Source organism: Kogia breviceps, chromosome 3 (genome assembly GCF_026419965.1).
Source record: "Kogia breviceps isolate mKogBre1 chromosome 3, mKogBre1 haplotype 1, whole genome shotgun sequence".
NCBI classification, from domain to species: domain Eukaryota; kingdom Metazoa; phylum Chordata; class Mammalia; order Artiodactyla; family Physeteridae; genus Kogia; species Kogia breviceps.
Window position 1 is genome coordinate 77,573,273 of NC_081312.1, and position 15,802 is coordinate 77,589,074.

Below are 15,802 nucleotides of genomic sequence, written 5' to 3' on the forward strand. Positions count from 1 at the left end.
ATTTTGGGAAACTCCACCTTTATAGGATAAAACTTCCCAAGACACACATGGAAAAATAATACACAATGCCCTTTCTCCCAGGAACCTATAAGGAAGTATTTACCACTCTCTAAGCAAACATCTATATCACAGGTTCTGTTATTACCTCCCCAAACTTTAGCTTCTTGTATCTGGCAGCAAATTTCTATCTCTAGCTTTCCTCCATTCTTTTCAGTGTCAACCAAGAAACCAGTGCCGCTACAAGAAGCCTAGAAGAAATAAACCATCGTAATACCTGATGATCTAGCACCCTTTCATTTTAGAACAATTAAAGGTTAATCTGACTTTTTTTCTGGTTGGAATTTTTATTTTTTAAGGTGTACAATGTGATGATTTAATATATGCATACATTATAAAATGATCACCGTAATCAAGTTAATTAACATATCCATCACCTCACAGAGTTACCGTGTGTGTGTGTGTGTGTGTGTGTGTGTGTGTGTGTGTGTGTGCTGAGAACACTTAAGATCTACTCTCAGCAAATTTCAAGCATACAATACAGCATTTTTAACTATAACCACCATGTTTTACATTAGATCCCTAGAACTAATTTATTTAATAACTGGAAGTTTGTACTCTTTGACCAATGCTCCCCATTTCCCCCAACACACCCAGCCCCTGGTAACTACTGCTCTACTCTCTGGTTCTAAAAGTTTGCCCTTTTTTTTGATTCCACATATAAGTGACACCACCCAGTATTTGTCTTTTTGTGTCTGGCTTATTTCTCTTAGCAGAATGCCCTCTAGCCTCATCTATGTTGTTGCAAAAGGCAGAATTTCCTTTTTTTTTTAATGGCTGAATGTTATTCTACTGTATGTTCATAACAAATTTTATCCATTCATCCACTGATGGACACAGGTTGTTTCCATATCTTGGCTCTTGGGAATAATGCTTTATGAACATGGGAATACAGATAGCTCTTTGAGATACTGATTTCATCTCCTTCAGATGTATATACCCAGAAGAGCAACTGCTGGATCATATGGCAGTTCTATACTTAATTCTTTGAGGAACTGCCATACTGTCTCCCATAATGGCTGAACCAAGCTGGGTATTCTTTTCACCCTTCTCCAGTAAAGATTTAGAGATGTGAAGGAACATGTCTCATTCATGGATTTGCACTTAATGAGGAATAAAATGCTAGGGAGTTTGAATTTGTTCACAGGAGGAGCCATTAGAGGACTTTAATCAAGGGACTGACCCTGACAATTCTGTAGAAGACAGACTGGATATTGATGAGACTGGATGTAGAGCAATGACTATATAGATATATAAGCAATGACTGTATAGGTATATATAGAAATGCACACATGCATGTATATAACATGGCTATATATGTCTACCTATATACACATATAGCTGTATATATGTATGTATATGTATAGATCTATATATATCAAAGTCATTGGTTCTTTTCTTTTTTTTTTGGCTGCATTGGGTCCTCTTGGCTGCGTGCGGGCTTTCTCTAGCTGATGCAAGTGGGGGCTACTCTTCGTTGCGATGCACAGGCTTCTCATTGCGGTGGCTTCTCTTGTTGCAGAGCATGGGCTCTAGGTGCATGGGCCTCAGGGGTTGTGGCACACGGGCTTAGTTGCTCTGCGGTGTGTGGGGTCCTCCCTGGCCAGGGCTCGAACCTGTGTCCCCTGCATTGGCAGGAGGGTTCTCAACGACTATGCCACCAGGGAAGCCCACTGGTTATGTTTTTTCCTAACCATATCTAGGTCCCTCCCGTTCTGCAGCAGTATAAACCCCATACCTGTTTGCCATTGTGAGTGACAGATGACAGAATAGTCCTCAGCGTCTTGAAGCCCATCGCGATATCCAGCAGATGAGCAGCGAAGAAGAAGTTGTTGTAGTGGCCCAGGACTGACATGGTTGTGTACCAGGCGAGGTAGAGGAAGGACTGGGGAAATGGAAGAAATTGAGCAGCTTTTCAGGCATTCAGGGGACTGAGGTGCTTTGAGCTGGCCCAAGAATTGCCAAGTCAAGCCCCATCTGCCTCATACTACTGCACAAGAGAGAAGTGTCCCCCCAGTACGCTACGGCCCTCTGTCTTTGCCCAGCACTCCCTGCATCTTCCTGAGCCGCCTCCATAGCTTGTTCCTTTGTGGCATCTAATGACATCCCTGGACTTGGGGCACAGAATTTTCCTTTCCCAGATGCCATACTTACATTGTCAGTAAAAACAACTCCCAGCTTCCAGATATGGTACTTCATGTCGATGGAACTCAGCCTAAAGAGGAACAAATCATTTCAAAACTTTAAAATGTCAAGATTTAGTTAAGTGTTTAATAAGGGGAAAAAATGAATTTTTTTCTCTCTCCGGTTTAATAACCTAAATACAGCTCTGAGCTTTATCAAGTTGTATGTGTTCACCATGAGAATGAGAATGGCTGAATCACACACCCTGAAATTTTAATTAGTCTTTCTCTTTCAGCTCCATCAGGCATAAAGGCTGATACGTTTTTAGATTTTTTTTTTTTAAAGCAGTGCTTCCCCCCCAACACCCATATTTTAGAACCTAGAAGAAACACTTAGGCGAGACCAGAGCCTAAGACGGTGAAGACGTGATTGTGAGTTTTCCCTGTAGCACAGGGAAGAGGGCTGGAAAGATAAAGGGTCTAGTCAGCCAGACTTTGGGATTGAACTCCTAAGCTCTGTACCATGACACCAGGGAGGCTGCCTCTGCTTTGGTCTCTTCCACTGGGCTAAAGTCAAGGGCATTTTTGTCCAACCCCAGGAGTTCAGCAATGCGTTCTGCTCCGTAGAGATCTCCATACTTGTTGATCACCTGAAGCAGAGAGAAGGACAGGGTGAGCTCAGGCCGTGCATCACCACCAATGTTTTCTCCAGCCCCAGTGCCGTCAGAGCTGTGTTACGCTCTGGGCTCTTCCAAGGGGTTGATAAAGACATGAGTCAAAATGCAAAAGGAAAATAAAGAGAAAAAAAAATAACCTCCAGAGAAAACAGAAGTGATAAAGACAATTAAGTGAAAACTGCTTTTTTAGCTATTATTTAGGAGGAGAGAAAAAAACCTAGTATGTAGAATACAGTGATTTTTGTTAAGCTGATTAAGGCAGATGAGTATAATCCCCCAACCTACATGCGTTCATATAAAGCCCCTTCTGTGACTTACTCTTCTCGAGATACCATCATAAAAGCACCATTACATTTATTCATGTTCGTATATGGAGAATTTAAAAAAAACAATCTACATTTCTTTGCAGGTCATGGAATTTACTCCTCCTGCCCCGCCCCCCAACAAGGCATACCTTTCTCTTTACAAACTTGTCCCAGTAGTTATTAGGAAAAGATCTGAAGAAGAAAATGAAACAGGGAGATTCTTAACATCAAGGCAAGCACATCAAGAAACTTTGCAGTTTGAGTGTCTGGACCTGTGATCTTTTTGGGTTTTGTCCTGCTCATTGAAGAATTCAAGACTTGATTGAAGTTCAGAGTCACCGCAGGCCTGATTTCTGGTTTCACTGCTTTGTGGTGAGTTCTGAAACACTTGGAAGGCTCCTTTGCATTTTCTACTTCAACATTATGGTTAAGAGCCAGGAATTGTGATGACAGACTAGCTAGAGGCAGGGATATGTGTCTTGAGCTCAGTGTAACTAGAAACCAAACCCTGCAGGAAACACGTGCATTCAACCTTCCTTCACTGAGTGCCCACTTCATGGCAGTAACTGAGGTAGGTGTTGGGGACATGGTGGTGGGAGGTTGTAGACGAGGTCCCTAACTATGAAGTTTCCAGTCTGGAAATCACCGTTAGTTAATTTACATGGGGCTTTTCTGAATGGAGTGCGCTCTTCTGCTCTGTTCTCCATTCCTGCATAACTCCTGTGGGATGTGCTTTTCCCCCCCGGGGAATGAGATCCCTCTCTCCTTTGGAGGTAGTTCCTATGCCATCCCAACCTTAACCCCACAGAGGGAACAGCTTTCTTCTGGCAGGTAGCTAGTACCAGCTCCACTGCAAATACCTTCTTCTTGTTAAAGTCGAGAAATAACTGTTACTTTCAGGTATGTTGGCAGAAACCATTGAAAATATTTTGCTCCCCTCCAGAATGATCAGTCCTTCCTGAGAGGTTCCCTGGGAGTCTAGTTTGCAGCCAAGGAACCTCTGGCCCTTGGTGCAAACATTCTTACTTCTGTTTTCCTTCATGTGTAAATCGTTCTTGTTTGTTAGCTCTGGAACACAACAGCCCCCTATGCTATAGAGGCCACTCAAGTTGGTGATGAGGATGGGGGTGGGGGCCTCCCTCTGTTTGTAGACCTCTCAGAAGAAAAACCCTGAGCAATTGGCACCTCTCTTACAACAGAGCGGCAATCTTTAAACGAAACAAAAAAAAAATTTTTGGATATTTAAAGCAGTCTTGGTCTTTTTTTTTTAAAGATTTTTTGGGGATGTGGACCGTTTTTAAAGCTTTATTGAATTTGTTACAACATCGCTCCTGTTTTGCTTTTTTGGCCGCGAGGCATGTGGGATCTTAGTTCCCCCGACCAGGGATCGAACACACACCCCCTGTACTGGAAAGGGAAGTCATAACCACTGGACTGCCAGGGAAGTCCCCAGCAGTCTTGGTCTTAAACATCCAAATGCCACTTAAAAACAGAGCAAACTGCTAATAGATTTTATCTACGGGGGATGGAAATAATTATTTTGACTTCCTTCTTTGTCCATTTTTCTGCTACTTGATTTTTTTCATGTATGGTATTTAGAATCCAAGATAAAACAAATAAAAACAAGCCAGTCTTCCTCTGTCCACATTGGTATCACCTTTCTCTTAAATCTTTTAGAAAAAATGCTCTGTAAGATACAACTCAGGGTTGGCCACATTTTGGCATAAGTGGAAAATTCCACAAGTGATCCTGAAGGGCCAGTGACTAAAAGCTCTGGTCAAGACCCTTTCACAGATGTGATCTTACTTTGATCTGAATATTCTTGTCTCCTGACTAGGTATGTAAGCTCCTTCAAGGTGGCAGAAAGCTCTCCATGACATATAGTTAAATAAAAAAAAAAAAAGCAGGTTACAAAGCACTACATGTACAATGATGCCATTATCGTGAAGAAATAATAGAAGTTCATTGATCTAAATGTTTTAGAACAGCTGTTTTACGTATACATGCGTTTCCCTATTCATGGGCATTTCAGCCATTTCAAATAAATGTCAGCGACTGTCCTTGTTAAAACAGTTTAGTGTTCTTGTCTCATTATCTCCTCAGGATAAATTTCTAGAAACTGAACTGCGTTTTTACTGGGACTTTTAGGCTGTATCATCTTGTGCCACAGACACAAGCGTTACTGATAATTACAGAAAGCTTACCAAGGAATGAGATTATTTAATATTCAAAATTTCTGTACTATAATAACAAAGGATCAGAAATAAGTCTTAGTAGTTTCCCTTATTTTTCCTTAAGTGAGGAGATTGGCAGTGACCTGCAGGCCGAAACAAGCTTTTGATTTGCCTGCTCACACCTTTTTTTCCCTAAGAGAGGAGTCTTCCCTTTCTAGGGACTATTAAAAAAAGCTCGGCGGTGCCCGTGTAGAGCTGCCTCTTTCAATTTGCCTCTAAGTAGCATCTTCTTCCTGCAGGGGTCAGGGTTGTTGTTTCTAGATGTGCATATTTTACTGGCACAGCCAAGAGCTTCAGCAGTCATCTTTGTTTACATATTCAGCCCTCTTTCTTGACTTTTCTTTCATCACATTAATTTATCTTGCAACTCTCATTTCCCTATTGTGAATACACCTGCGTTAGAGCATCACCTTTGCTAATGGTGATGGTCATTTTTTTTTCTAAATTTTTACTGTAAAATATACATAACTTAACATTTACAATCTTAACCATTTGGCTATAATCCCTGTGTTGTACAATATATCCTTGTAGCTTATTTTATACCTAATCGTTTATACCTCTTACTACCCGTGCCTATATCGCCCCTCCTCCCTTCCCTCTCCCCGCTGGTAACCACTGGTTTGTTCTCTGTATCAGTGAGTCTGCTTCTTTTTTGTTATATCCTCTATGTTGTACTTTTTAGATTCCACATATAAGTGATGTCATATGGTATTTGTCTTTCTCTGTCTGACTTATTGGTGATGGCCATTTTTCTTTAACAGGGAAAGGGAATAATGAACAGCCATGTGCCAGGCACTGTACCAAGCACGTGACAATCCATCCGTGAGTCCTCCCAGGACCGTAGGCGGTGGTATTCTCATCCTTCTATTAATGAAGAGGCAACTGAGGTTTATAAAACCTGATTCCCTTGCCCTAGGTCACGGGTGTCTAAGTGATAAAGCTGACTCAGTATTCTACCCCTTTGCCTCTAGACTCAATGCTTGTCTCCATCACGTTAGCAATTGTACACGTGCCTACCAAGAAGGCAGGCTTCACCCCACGGGTCCTAACATCCCCACCCAGATGGGCCTATTTTAACTGCCCATGGAACTGCCTATCAAATTATATTGGGAGGAGTTCTAGTACCAACCAGTCTATTTGTTTAGGGAGAAGACTTCAGAGATGGTGCTGTCACAGGGCTGCTGTGCCATCTGGGGACTCTGGAGAAGCGGATCAGCTTGATCGCTGAAACCCCGAGCCAGGGAAACACTGTATGACTCGAACATGGAAAACTAGATTAAGTAGTATTGTGCTGGACCATCTGGTCTTAATTAAATATGCTCAGCACTTGCTGATAATATCCTCTGTCCCCCATTAAATGCATAAGGATACGTAAAACGGTTGGAGGCACAATAGGCTCCTTTGTGAAAAGGCAGGGGAGAAAACAAGTCCCCGAAACCAAAGGAGGGCTTATATCAATCAGGCTCCAGGGCTGCTGAAGAAGGTAGTATCCGATTTACGATAGAAACTCCGTTTTCTTTTTGGGGGCGGGGGGGACTTACGGTGTGTTGATTACCAAGCGGTCCCATTGCTCCTTGACGTCATCTTCAGAAGGCTGTTCGGTGATATACAGGCCAGCAAACTCCAGCTTCCTGGCAATTTCTTTTTCTCTTTTGAATACCACCAAAGGAACCTAGGAGTGGGAGGACACTGGTCACTCAGAGAAGGCTTTCTTTTTTTTTTTTTTTTTTTTTTTTGTGGTACGCGGGCCTCTCACTGTCGTGGCCTCTCCCGTTGTGGAGCACAGGCTCCGGACGCGCAGGCTCAGCGGCCATGGCTCACGGGCCCAGCCGCTCTGCGGCATGTGGGATCTTCCCGGACTGGGGCACGAACCCATGACCCCTGCATCGGCAGGCGGATTCTCAACCACTGTGCCACCAGGGAAGCCCCTGAGAAGGCTTTCTAATGAAAGCCTCCTCTCCCATGCGTATCTCACAGATTGGCCTTCCAACTTCAGGGCAGCAACCTCTTTGTAGTGGGATTCTTAGGGTGCCTAGTTGTGGGTCCAAAGCCAAAGAAATCACTTCTCAATCCTCTGGCTCACACACCTCCCTCTCCAAAGCTCATATGATTTGGGTCATCCTTTAAACAGCTGACAGTCTTACACACTGGACTTCTTGACCCGTCCTGGTGAGAAGACCATACTTAGATGAATCACAGGGACGAATGACTTGGGTCTCCTAAAACACTTAGGCTGGAGGTAAACCAAGACTTAGAAAGCATAATAAACTATTCTAGAATATATTGGACAGCTGCAGAAATACGATGAAGAGTTCCAACCCCCTTCAATGGCTAGGGTCATAGTCATCTCATGTCTTTGAATTCTGATTAATGAAATATGGCTTAATGGTTACAGTGAGAGGATTCACTGGGCTCTGTGCATAGTCTTTTGCTATTGAAGTTTTCTTCCTGACATTCCTGCCGAGAAGAGCTCCTGCCAGGCACGTTTATTCCCTACCATCGCTTCCCATTCTCTTATAGTTATGACTGCTTCTAGCCTACACGTGGTGGCATGGTTATAAAGACCTATCACAAAAGCAGTACATACACAGAAAATGCTGGGAAAATATCCACTTGCTGTAACCATCGCCAGACACACACACACACACTTCAGATAAGGGACAGGATTAGCAAGGTCAGAGGATACCGACTGGAATCCCAGGAGATGAGAAGGCAGAAAAGCCAGAGCTCCACTAGCCAGAGAAGTTTAACTCAGACAGAGCTAGGGCTTCTCATCCACCTGGGAAGCTACTGGTTACTTGGCAACATCCCGGAGACCTTGGTCTCCAAACTGTTTCTTCTAATAACTCCTTCTCAAATCTCATGATATCCGTACAACCCACGCTGCTCCTTTATTTCCAAGACAAAAAGGCAAAATTTAGATAATGGTTCATAAAGAGTTACTGCTTACCCTTTCTCTTCCTCCCTTATTTTTTATTTTTAAAATTTATTTCATTGAAGTATAGTTGATTTACAATGTTGTGTTAGTTTCTGGTATATAGCAAAGTGACTCAGTTATACATACATATACCTTCTTTTTCATACTCTTTTCCATTATGGTTTATCACAGGATATTGAATATAGTTCCTGCTTACCCTTTTTTTTAAACAAGGCAACAACAGGAAATAAAAGAATCATGACAGGAAGGTGGCAAAGGCTACTAACGGACATTGCACACTGCAGAATCAGTGCCTGGTGTTGGTTCATGGATCATGTGGGAGGGGAAGCAGGGAAAGCCACCCTGACTAGTGTCTGCTGTGTGTCGAGGTGACTCTGAATTACAATAATAATATCAAGTTTTAGGTCAGTACTGATCAGTGGGATTTGAAGCATTCTCCATCAGTCTTTTATGAAGTTGTATTCCCTTGTAAGTACAACTTCCACATTTTTATTCCCTAGATAGTGTTTATTTTTGTTTTCTCTAGGTTACCTGTACCCTAGCCGACAAGCTGAGCTCTAGATGGTGAACTAAGGAATAGTAGCGAACATGCTCTAATGTTTACTACGTCTGGCTCTGAGTATTTTACACATGTTAATTCATTTAATCCTCCCTTTAGCAACTTTAGCGGTTGGTGGTATTATTATCACAGTCATTTTTTTTTTTTGCAGATGAGGAAACACAGGAATGGCGAGGTTAAGTGGCAGAGCTGTGGGTCCAACCCCGGAGGCCAGGCTCCAGAATCCATTCTTTCATTGTTACAGTGGAGGCCTCAGAGCAGTTTAGGACACATGGTCTCTCCAGCAGGGCAGCTGGACTTCTTCCTAAGTGATACTGCAGCCCACTGGGGGAAGTGAGAGCCACAAGGACAGGAAAAGATTTCCTGGACTCTTCTCAGGGAAAAGGTGGCTTGGTATAGGGCCAAGGAAACTTCCTACTTAAGAGAAGTAAGAAAAAATGTAATGAGAAAAAACAATGGTGGTGTAGTAGCAACAGAACTGGACTTGGAACACCTAAAACAGAATGACTGAAGATTGACATAACTATAGCAGTGTCTGAAGATGGTCCCAGAGAACCACATCTCCTGTTATTCACGCCCTTGTGTAGCCCCCTTCACCCTCTGTGCAACAGTGAATCTTGGCTGGCCCTGTGACTTGCCTGAATCAACAGAATGTGGTAGAAATGGCACCTTGCCAGTTGTGGGCCTAAGACTTAAGAAGGACTAGCAGCTTCCATTTGTGTTCTTTTTGGACACCCAGGCCATCATATGCAAGAAGTCCGGCTACCCAGCTGGAGAGAGCATGTGCAGAGACCACATGGAAAGGGAGATGCCCTGAGTCTACAAGGAGGGGGAGAGAGGCCCAGCTACCCCAACTGAGCCCAGCCTTCCAGCTGTTCCCTTGCCAACGTGCATGGGCCATCTTGGACAGTGTAGCTCATCTGAGCTCCCAGCTGGTTGCTGATGTGACCACTTCCACAGGGTGCAGAGGAACCGCTCTAATGTGCCCAGGCAAACACAGAATCAGAGAGAAAATGGTTATCAGTTTAAGCCACTGAATTCTGGGGGGTGATTTGTTATACAGCAATAGGACAACGGAAACAGTAACTCATCTCAAATAGCTAAAACCTAATAACTTCTGAAAGGTGAAAAGCATTTTTATAAAAACTTCAACATAAATTCAAAGGTGAGAAGAGCCCCTCATTACCAGCTCCATGTGTGACTTAGCCTGATGATTTTGATTCTATGCAATGTCACAAGGGTGGCTGAAGTGAGACTCCTGGACCAAGGCTTCTCAAACCAGAGTGTGAATACAGATCACCTGCGGATCATGTTCACTGCAGATTCTGATTTAAAAGGCTTGGGTAGGGGGCAAAAGTCTGCAGTTTTAACCCGCTCCTGGGTGGCGCCCAGGCTGCGGCCTCACCAACCTTAGGCTATTAGTAAAGTCTTAGAGAACAAAGGGCTGGCTGGGTTCAAAAATGATGCTTCTTCCCCAAGGAGTCAGGTTAGATTCAGAGTGGCTGGCAACTTACCTTCAGGCAGTAATAGCCCACCACGCAGACTAAAGAAATGATGGTGTGGATAATGGCCAGGGTTCGCAATGTTGGCGCCATATATCCAGTGCTCTCCTGCAGGACAAAGAACACCACTGCTTCTTCCTCTTCCTCATCGTTAAAGGAATTCCACAGGTTTGCAATGTCTTCTGTCTCTTCTTCTAAAGGTTCCTCAGTGACCTGGCCCAAAACACACACTCTCTTAGAAACACCAGCAAGACCTCCGCCACTGGGCTCTCCCCACATATTTTATACTGCTGGCATTTGCTGTGCAAACAGTAGTGATTCTATATTACTCGATGAGGGAATGAGGTCTTTAGGTATCTTGTTCCTGGGAATCTCCAGGATCTCTAATAATTGCAAACAAAAGTTTTGAGAGACAAAACCTCTCTCTTGAAAACCAAAAATTTTAAAGTTAGGAAAGTTTTACTACATGTTCTACAATCCTTCAGCTGCAGGAGGTCATCTTTAAAATGCTATGGCCTGGGGCTTCCCCAGTGGCGCAGTGGTTGAGAACCCGCCTGCCAAGGCAGGGGACGTGGGTTTGAGCCCTGGTCTGGGAACATCCCACACGCCGCGGAGCAACTAAGCCCGTGGGCCACAACTACTGAGCCTGCGCTCTAGAGCCCATGAGCCACAACTACTGAAGCCCGTGCACCTAGAGCCCCTGCTCCGCAACAAGAGAAGCCACCGCAATGAGAAGCCCACGCACTGCAACAAAGAGTAGCCCCCTCTCACCGCAACTAAGGAAAGCCCGCGTGCAGCAACGAAGACCCAATGCGGCCAAAAATAAACAAATAAAACAAATAAATTGTTTTTAAAAAAATGCTACAGCCTGGGAGGAGGCTAGGACAAACTCGCATATGCACAAGTGCAGTCATTTCCCTTCTTTCTTAGATGCCATTAACACCCGTGGCTTCTCTGCCATCCTTACACAGTGACTCCCAAATCGGCACCTTTGAGGCTGTTACCGTGCATGTCCAGCTGCTTGCTGGCTGTCTCCACATGCATGGCTAAGTCACCTCAACCTCTCCATGTGTTTAAAGCTATCCTTCGCCATACCCCTCTACAGACTTCCATTTTTCTGCTATGGGCAACAGCAAGCCATTAGTTTATCAAGTACAATATTGATGTGGGTAAGAGCATGTTTTATAAAAATTAGATTTGTGGTTTTCGATAGGAAGGGAGAGAGGCAAGAGACAGAATAGCCAGTTAAAGACGATGTGAAAAAAGAATCCAGGACCTACAGCATTCATTAATTCATTCTACTAACATTTATTATGTATCTACAGTGTACAAGACCCACTTACCAACATTCAAAATCTTCATTTATCTTGATGAGTCCCTGTCTTCCACATCCAGAAACCAACTCCTATTCTTCCTTCATAATAGTTCTAACATACGGGCCAACTATCATGGTTCTTTGTTACCTTATTCCTCAGGAAAGAACTGTATTTATTATTCAGTTTGAAATAAACTTACAGCTCCTAATATAGGGTCTAGCCTATGGTAGACACCCAACAAATGTCTGAAGAATTAAGTAATAACTAAAACAAGCCTGAATGATTGAAATGGTGCCCTAACTGGCTTCCCTTACAACCAGTTTCTCTATTCTCCCCATTGCTAAAGACAGTGTCCTTTTTTGAGAAGGCAGTGTCTTAGAAATTTCCTTAGATATTAGAGTTTTTGCTTGAATTAAGAGCATAGCCTCTATTACTTTTTAAAAAGTATATAATCTATTCACCAAATAACCCCTGAATGAAGCATCACCTTGTAAAAGAGCAGGATGAAGTTGATAGCGAAGGCTAAAAACAGAGCAAGGAGCCTCAGGTTGTAGAAATTCCTGGCCAGGTAGTGCTGAAAAGAAAAGGACAGACAGAAGTAGAAGAGCTTTGGCAGGGAGAAGGGCCTTCCCTCTTTCACACAGATGATCTTCTCTGGTTAGACGTTTACACAGGACTAGTCCTACCCTTTGGTAACCACTCATCTAGGACTATCCTGGCCTTCTTATGACTTCTTTGGGGGGACCAAAAATGATGATTTTTTAAAAAAATTGCTTAGAATGATGCTCAAGGGAACCCTGCTCTGGTTTAAACCTCAGGGAAGCAAATGCCTAAACACGCCGCCAGCGCAGGACTCGTGCTGTTATGAAGGTACATGCGCGCGCGCGTGTGTGTACCCTCCACACACCAAGTAAGCAGTCAATTTGGAAATTATGAGTGATCTAGGCCCACCAAAGACCCCTGAAGCTCCCACTCTGGCTGCAGCCAGACTGAGGCTGAGAGTCTCTGTCTCTCTGTAAGTCACAGACCTGGCGCTTCTGCTTCTCCCTTTTTAGGGGGAACCATTCCCATACCCTCTGCCATCTTCCCTGGAAAAATCGACACTTGCGGGCTGGAATGGCAGCTGCCTGGGGAAGCTCTCACCCTCTCCGTGGAGAGGGTGAGACACCACCCATGGTGCTGGGAGGTGTAGTCCTGGCCTTCAGCAACTGTGCCTCAGTGGGCAATTTGCCAGAGAAAGGATATGACAAGTTGGGCTGAGGGCTGAGGGTGTGTGCAGTAACAAAGCTTTTGAGGGCCAGTGTGAGAACCTAACACAACACAGGAATGTTCTTTCTGCATCTGCATAATCGCACTACTTCTGAAGTTTTGGACCAGGGGTGGGCCAAGTCCCCACCTAGCACACGGAAAGGAGCAGCTATCCTAGAGAGAGGGCGGGGCAGAGGAGCTGGAGCATTTGCCTTTTCCCTTTTCCTTTCCCTCCAACACAGAAGGGACAGACAGGTCATCGAGAAGAGGGAAGGAAGAAGAATGAGAAAGACGAGGAAGAACAACTAACCAAATGTGAAACAAAGTCAGTGGCCACTTCTCTGAGGTCTGCCCGGGCCAGCGCCTGCACCCGAGCGGGTCCAGGGCCGGAGCACTCACCAGCAACTTGGTCTGATAGATTTCCAGCCCTTTAAAGAAACTGGCCATGAAGGCTTCAGGCTTCTCAATTTTCTGGCCACACCATCGCTTCTTCCTTTTGGTCGCCTCTGCCCACCCGGCCTCGGCCTGCTCTTCTTGTTTGGCTGTGTCCTCTTTCTCCCCATCTTCCATGCTGCAGGAATGAGAAGCCACTCATCATGGAGGGGAGAGGGATGCCTGGCCCTGGCAGGGAAGCTAAAGAGAAATCTTGGCTGAGACGGGTGGGAGATGTATTATTCCTTGAGGGTGGGAACCTCAGGTCTTTATTACCCATAGTGCTTGGATGTCAACTTTGTACTTAGGAGCGGTGCCTGCTTTGATGAGTCACAGTCACACATCAGTTATACACAAGTTCTTCCGAACTTTGCCTTACCAACCTTTTTCCCCTTCAGAAATGTCGTCCTTTATTTTCTAGGCTTTCATGGGCATTACCAATAGTACCTATTCTTCTAAGTTTGTTGTAGGAATTAAATGAGATATTGTATAAAAGAACTTAGCAAAAGGCCTGGTATGTAATAGTTATTCAGTAATTACTACATATCACCATCATCAACATCATATGAAGTTGCTAAGTGTGAGTGTTTGATAATTTGCTCGGTCAGATGGTGAAACTCTGATCTCCTATTTGGAGTCTAAAGTGAACAAAATTATTAGATTGTGTTTATTGTATAGCTGGGGTAAAAAGAAATGTATCCACACATGAAAAGATGCTCACCATCACTAATAATCAGGGAAATGCAAATCAAAACCACAAAACCTCACGCCTGCCAGAATGGCTATCACCAAAAAGACAACAAATAACAAGTCCCGGCCAGGATCTGGAGAAAAAGAAACCCTTGTGCACTGTTGGTGGGAATGTAAATTGGTGCAGCCACTATGGAAAACAGTATGGAGAATCCTCAAAAAACTAAAAATAGATCTACTATATGATCCAGCAATTTCACTCCTGGGTATATATCCAAAGAAAATGAAAACAGTAATTCCAAAAGATACATGCACCCCAGTGTTCACAGCAGCATTATTTACAATAGCCAAGATATGGAAGCAGCTGAAGTGTCCATCAATAGCTGCACGGATAAAGAAGAGATACACACACACACACACACACACACACACGCACGCACGCATATTTACAATATAATATTACTCAGCCATAAAAACGAAAAAAAAAGAAATGTATCCAGGGCTTGCACAATATCTGTTTCTTACATTAATAGAAATCAAGCTTTCTAATTACCATAACAACAAAAGAGTAGTTAGCATCAAGAACTATTAAGCACAGCAATTAGAGCCATCCATGCTACCAAGAACTTACTCTGCCTTCTCAGACTCCACTTTTCCTTCTGCTTCATGAGCTGCTTTTGTCTCTGCTGCCTAGACAAAAATAACAATCAGTCAAACTTTCCTCAAAATAAACGAGTTCATGGTGATGAGCCATATCACTGGCCATTTTACTCTCCATGGTCACAAGTCCCAATGGCTTTCTCTCTTTATGCTTCTGCTTTTCTCAGGATCACAGAACACAGGTGTCCTGCTATATATTAAGCTGCTCTAGAGTGATAAGACAAAGATTTCAAGCTTGAAAACATAACTGCCCTGTTATTATTCAACCCAAAGAAAAAACTTTTGCTAGGACATTGTCAGAGCCCCGTGGCAGTGGTCCTACTACTTCACGGGGTCAGGGAGAGATGGAACACAGGTCCAATCCAGAAGCTGCTTCCATCAGACAGTATCTTCAATTCTCTTCCATCACCCCAATCCCTCTGATTGATGACCATTGCGCTTAGAATAAAATTCAAGCTCCCTACACCAAAGTCGATAAGGCCTACATGATCATGGCCTTTCTCTCCGTTTTCACCTTGCATCACTTGACTCATGTCCAGCACAAACATTCAGACCTTCATTCCTTTCCTGGGACATTCCAAATCCTTCCCTGCACCAGGACCTTGGCACATGCCATACCATTTGCCTGGAATATGACTGCCCTGGCTTTTGATGTGCCTGCCATTCTTCGGGACTTGGTTCAGATGATACTTTTGCAGATGCTCCTTGAGTATCCTACTTATAGTAGGGCCCACATTCATTCTGTAACACACGACCTTGTTCATTTATTTTAGCATATGTCAAAAATGATAAATATTTGTTGTCTTCTTCCACTAGAAATTAAGCTCCTTTAAAACAAAAGCATTGTCTCTTTTGTTAATCAATGTATTCTCATATCCTAGGAACACAGCCTGGCATGTAGCAGGCCTTGAATGAGTCTCTATTATGTATCAAACACTGTTCTAGGCCCTGGGGTACAACAGGGAACAAAACAATAAATAAATTAATACTATCAGAATGCTTATGATTCTGATACTTCTCTCCCTGACTCTCTAACCCAGGTGAGACATCTCTCCTATACA

General features: G+C 43.6%; 1 protein-coding gene across 9 annotated transcripts in view; it reads right to left on the reverse strand.

The window, feature by feature from the left end:
* RYR3 (ryanodine receptor 3) overlaps positions 1 to 15,802 on the reverse strand; it is a 550,085-nt gene that overhangs the window by 9,338 nt on the left and 524,945 nt on the right. For 8 of the 9 annotated variants that reach the window (XM_067028902.1, XM_067028901.1, XM_059058605.2 and 5 more), the window contains 9 exons: positions 14,713 to 14,771; positions 13,359 to 13,530; positions 12,199 to 12,285; positions 10,408 to 10,608; positions 6,938 to 7,068; positions 3,312 to 3,354; positions 2,703 to 2,830; positions 2,212 to 2,272; positions 1,796 to 1,942 (listed from right to left, as the gene is read on the reverse strand). In XM_067028902.1, the coding sequence (XP_066885003.1) occupies positions 1,796 to 1,942; positions 2,212 to 2,272; positions 2,703 to 2,830; positions 3,312 to 3,354; positions 6,938 to 7,068; positions 10,408 to 10,608; positions 12,199 to 12,285; positions 13,359 to 13,530; positions 14,713 to 14,771 (1,029 nt within the window). The remainder of the gene's footprint in view (positions 1 to 1,795; positions 1,943 to 2,211; positions 2,273 to 2,702; positions 2,831 to 3,311; positions 3,355 to 6,937; positions 7,069 to 10,407; positions 10,609 to 12,198; positions 12,286 to 13,358; positions 13,531 to 14,712; positions 14,772 to 15,802) is intronic. The other variant, XM_059058606.2, reaches the window with a different exon arrangement.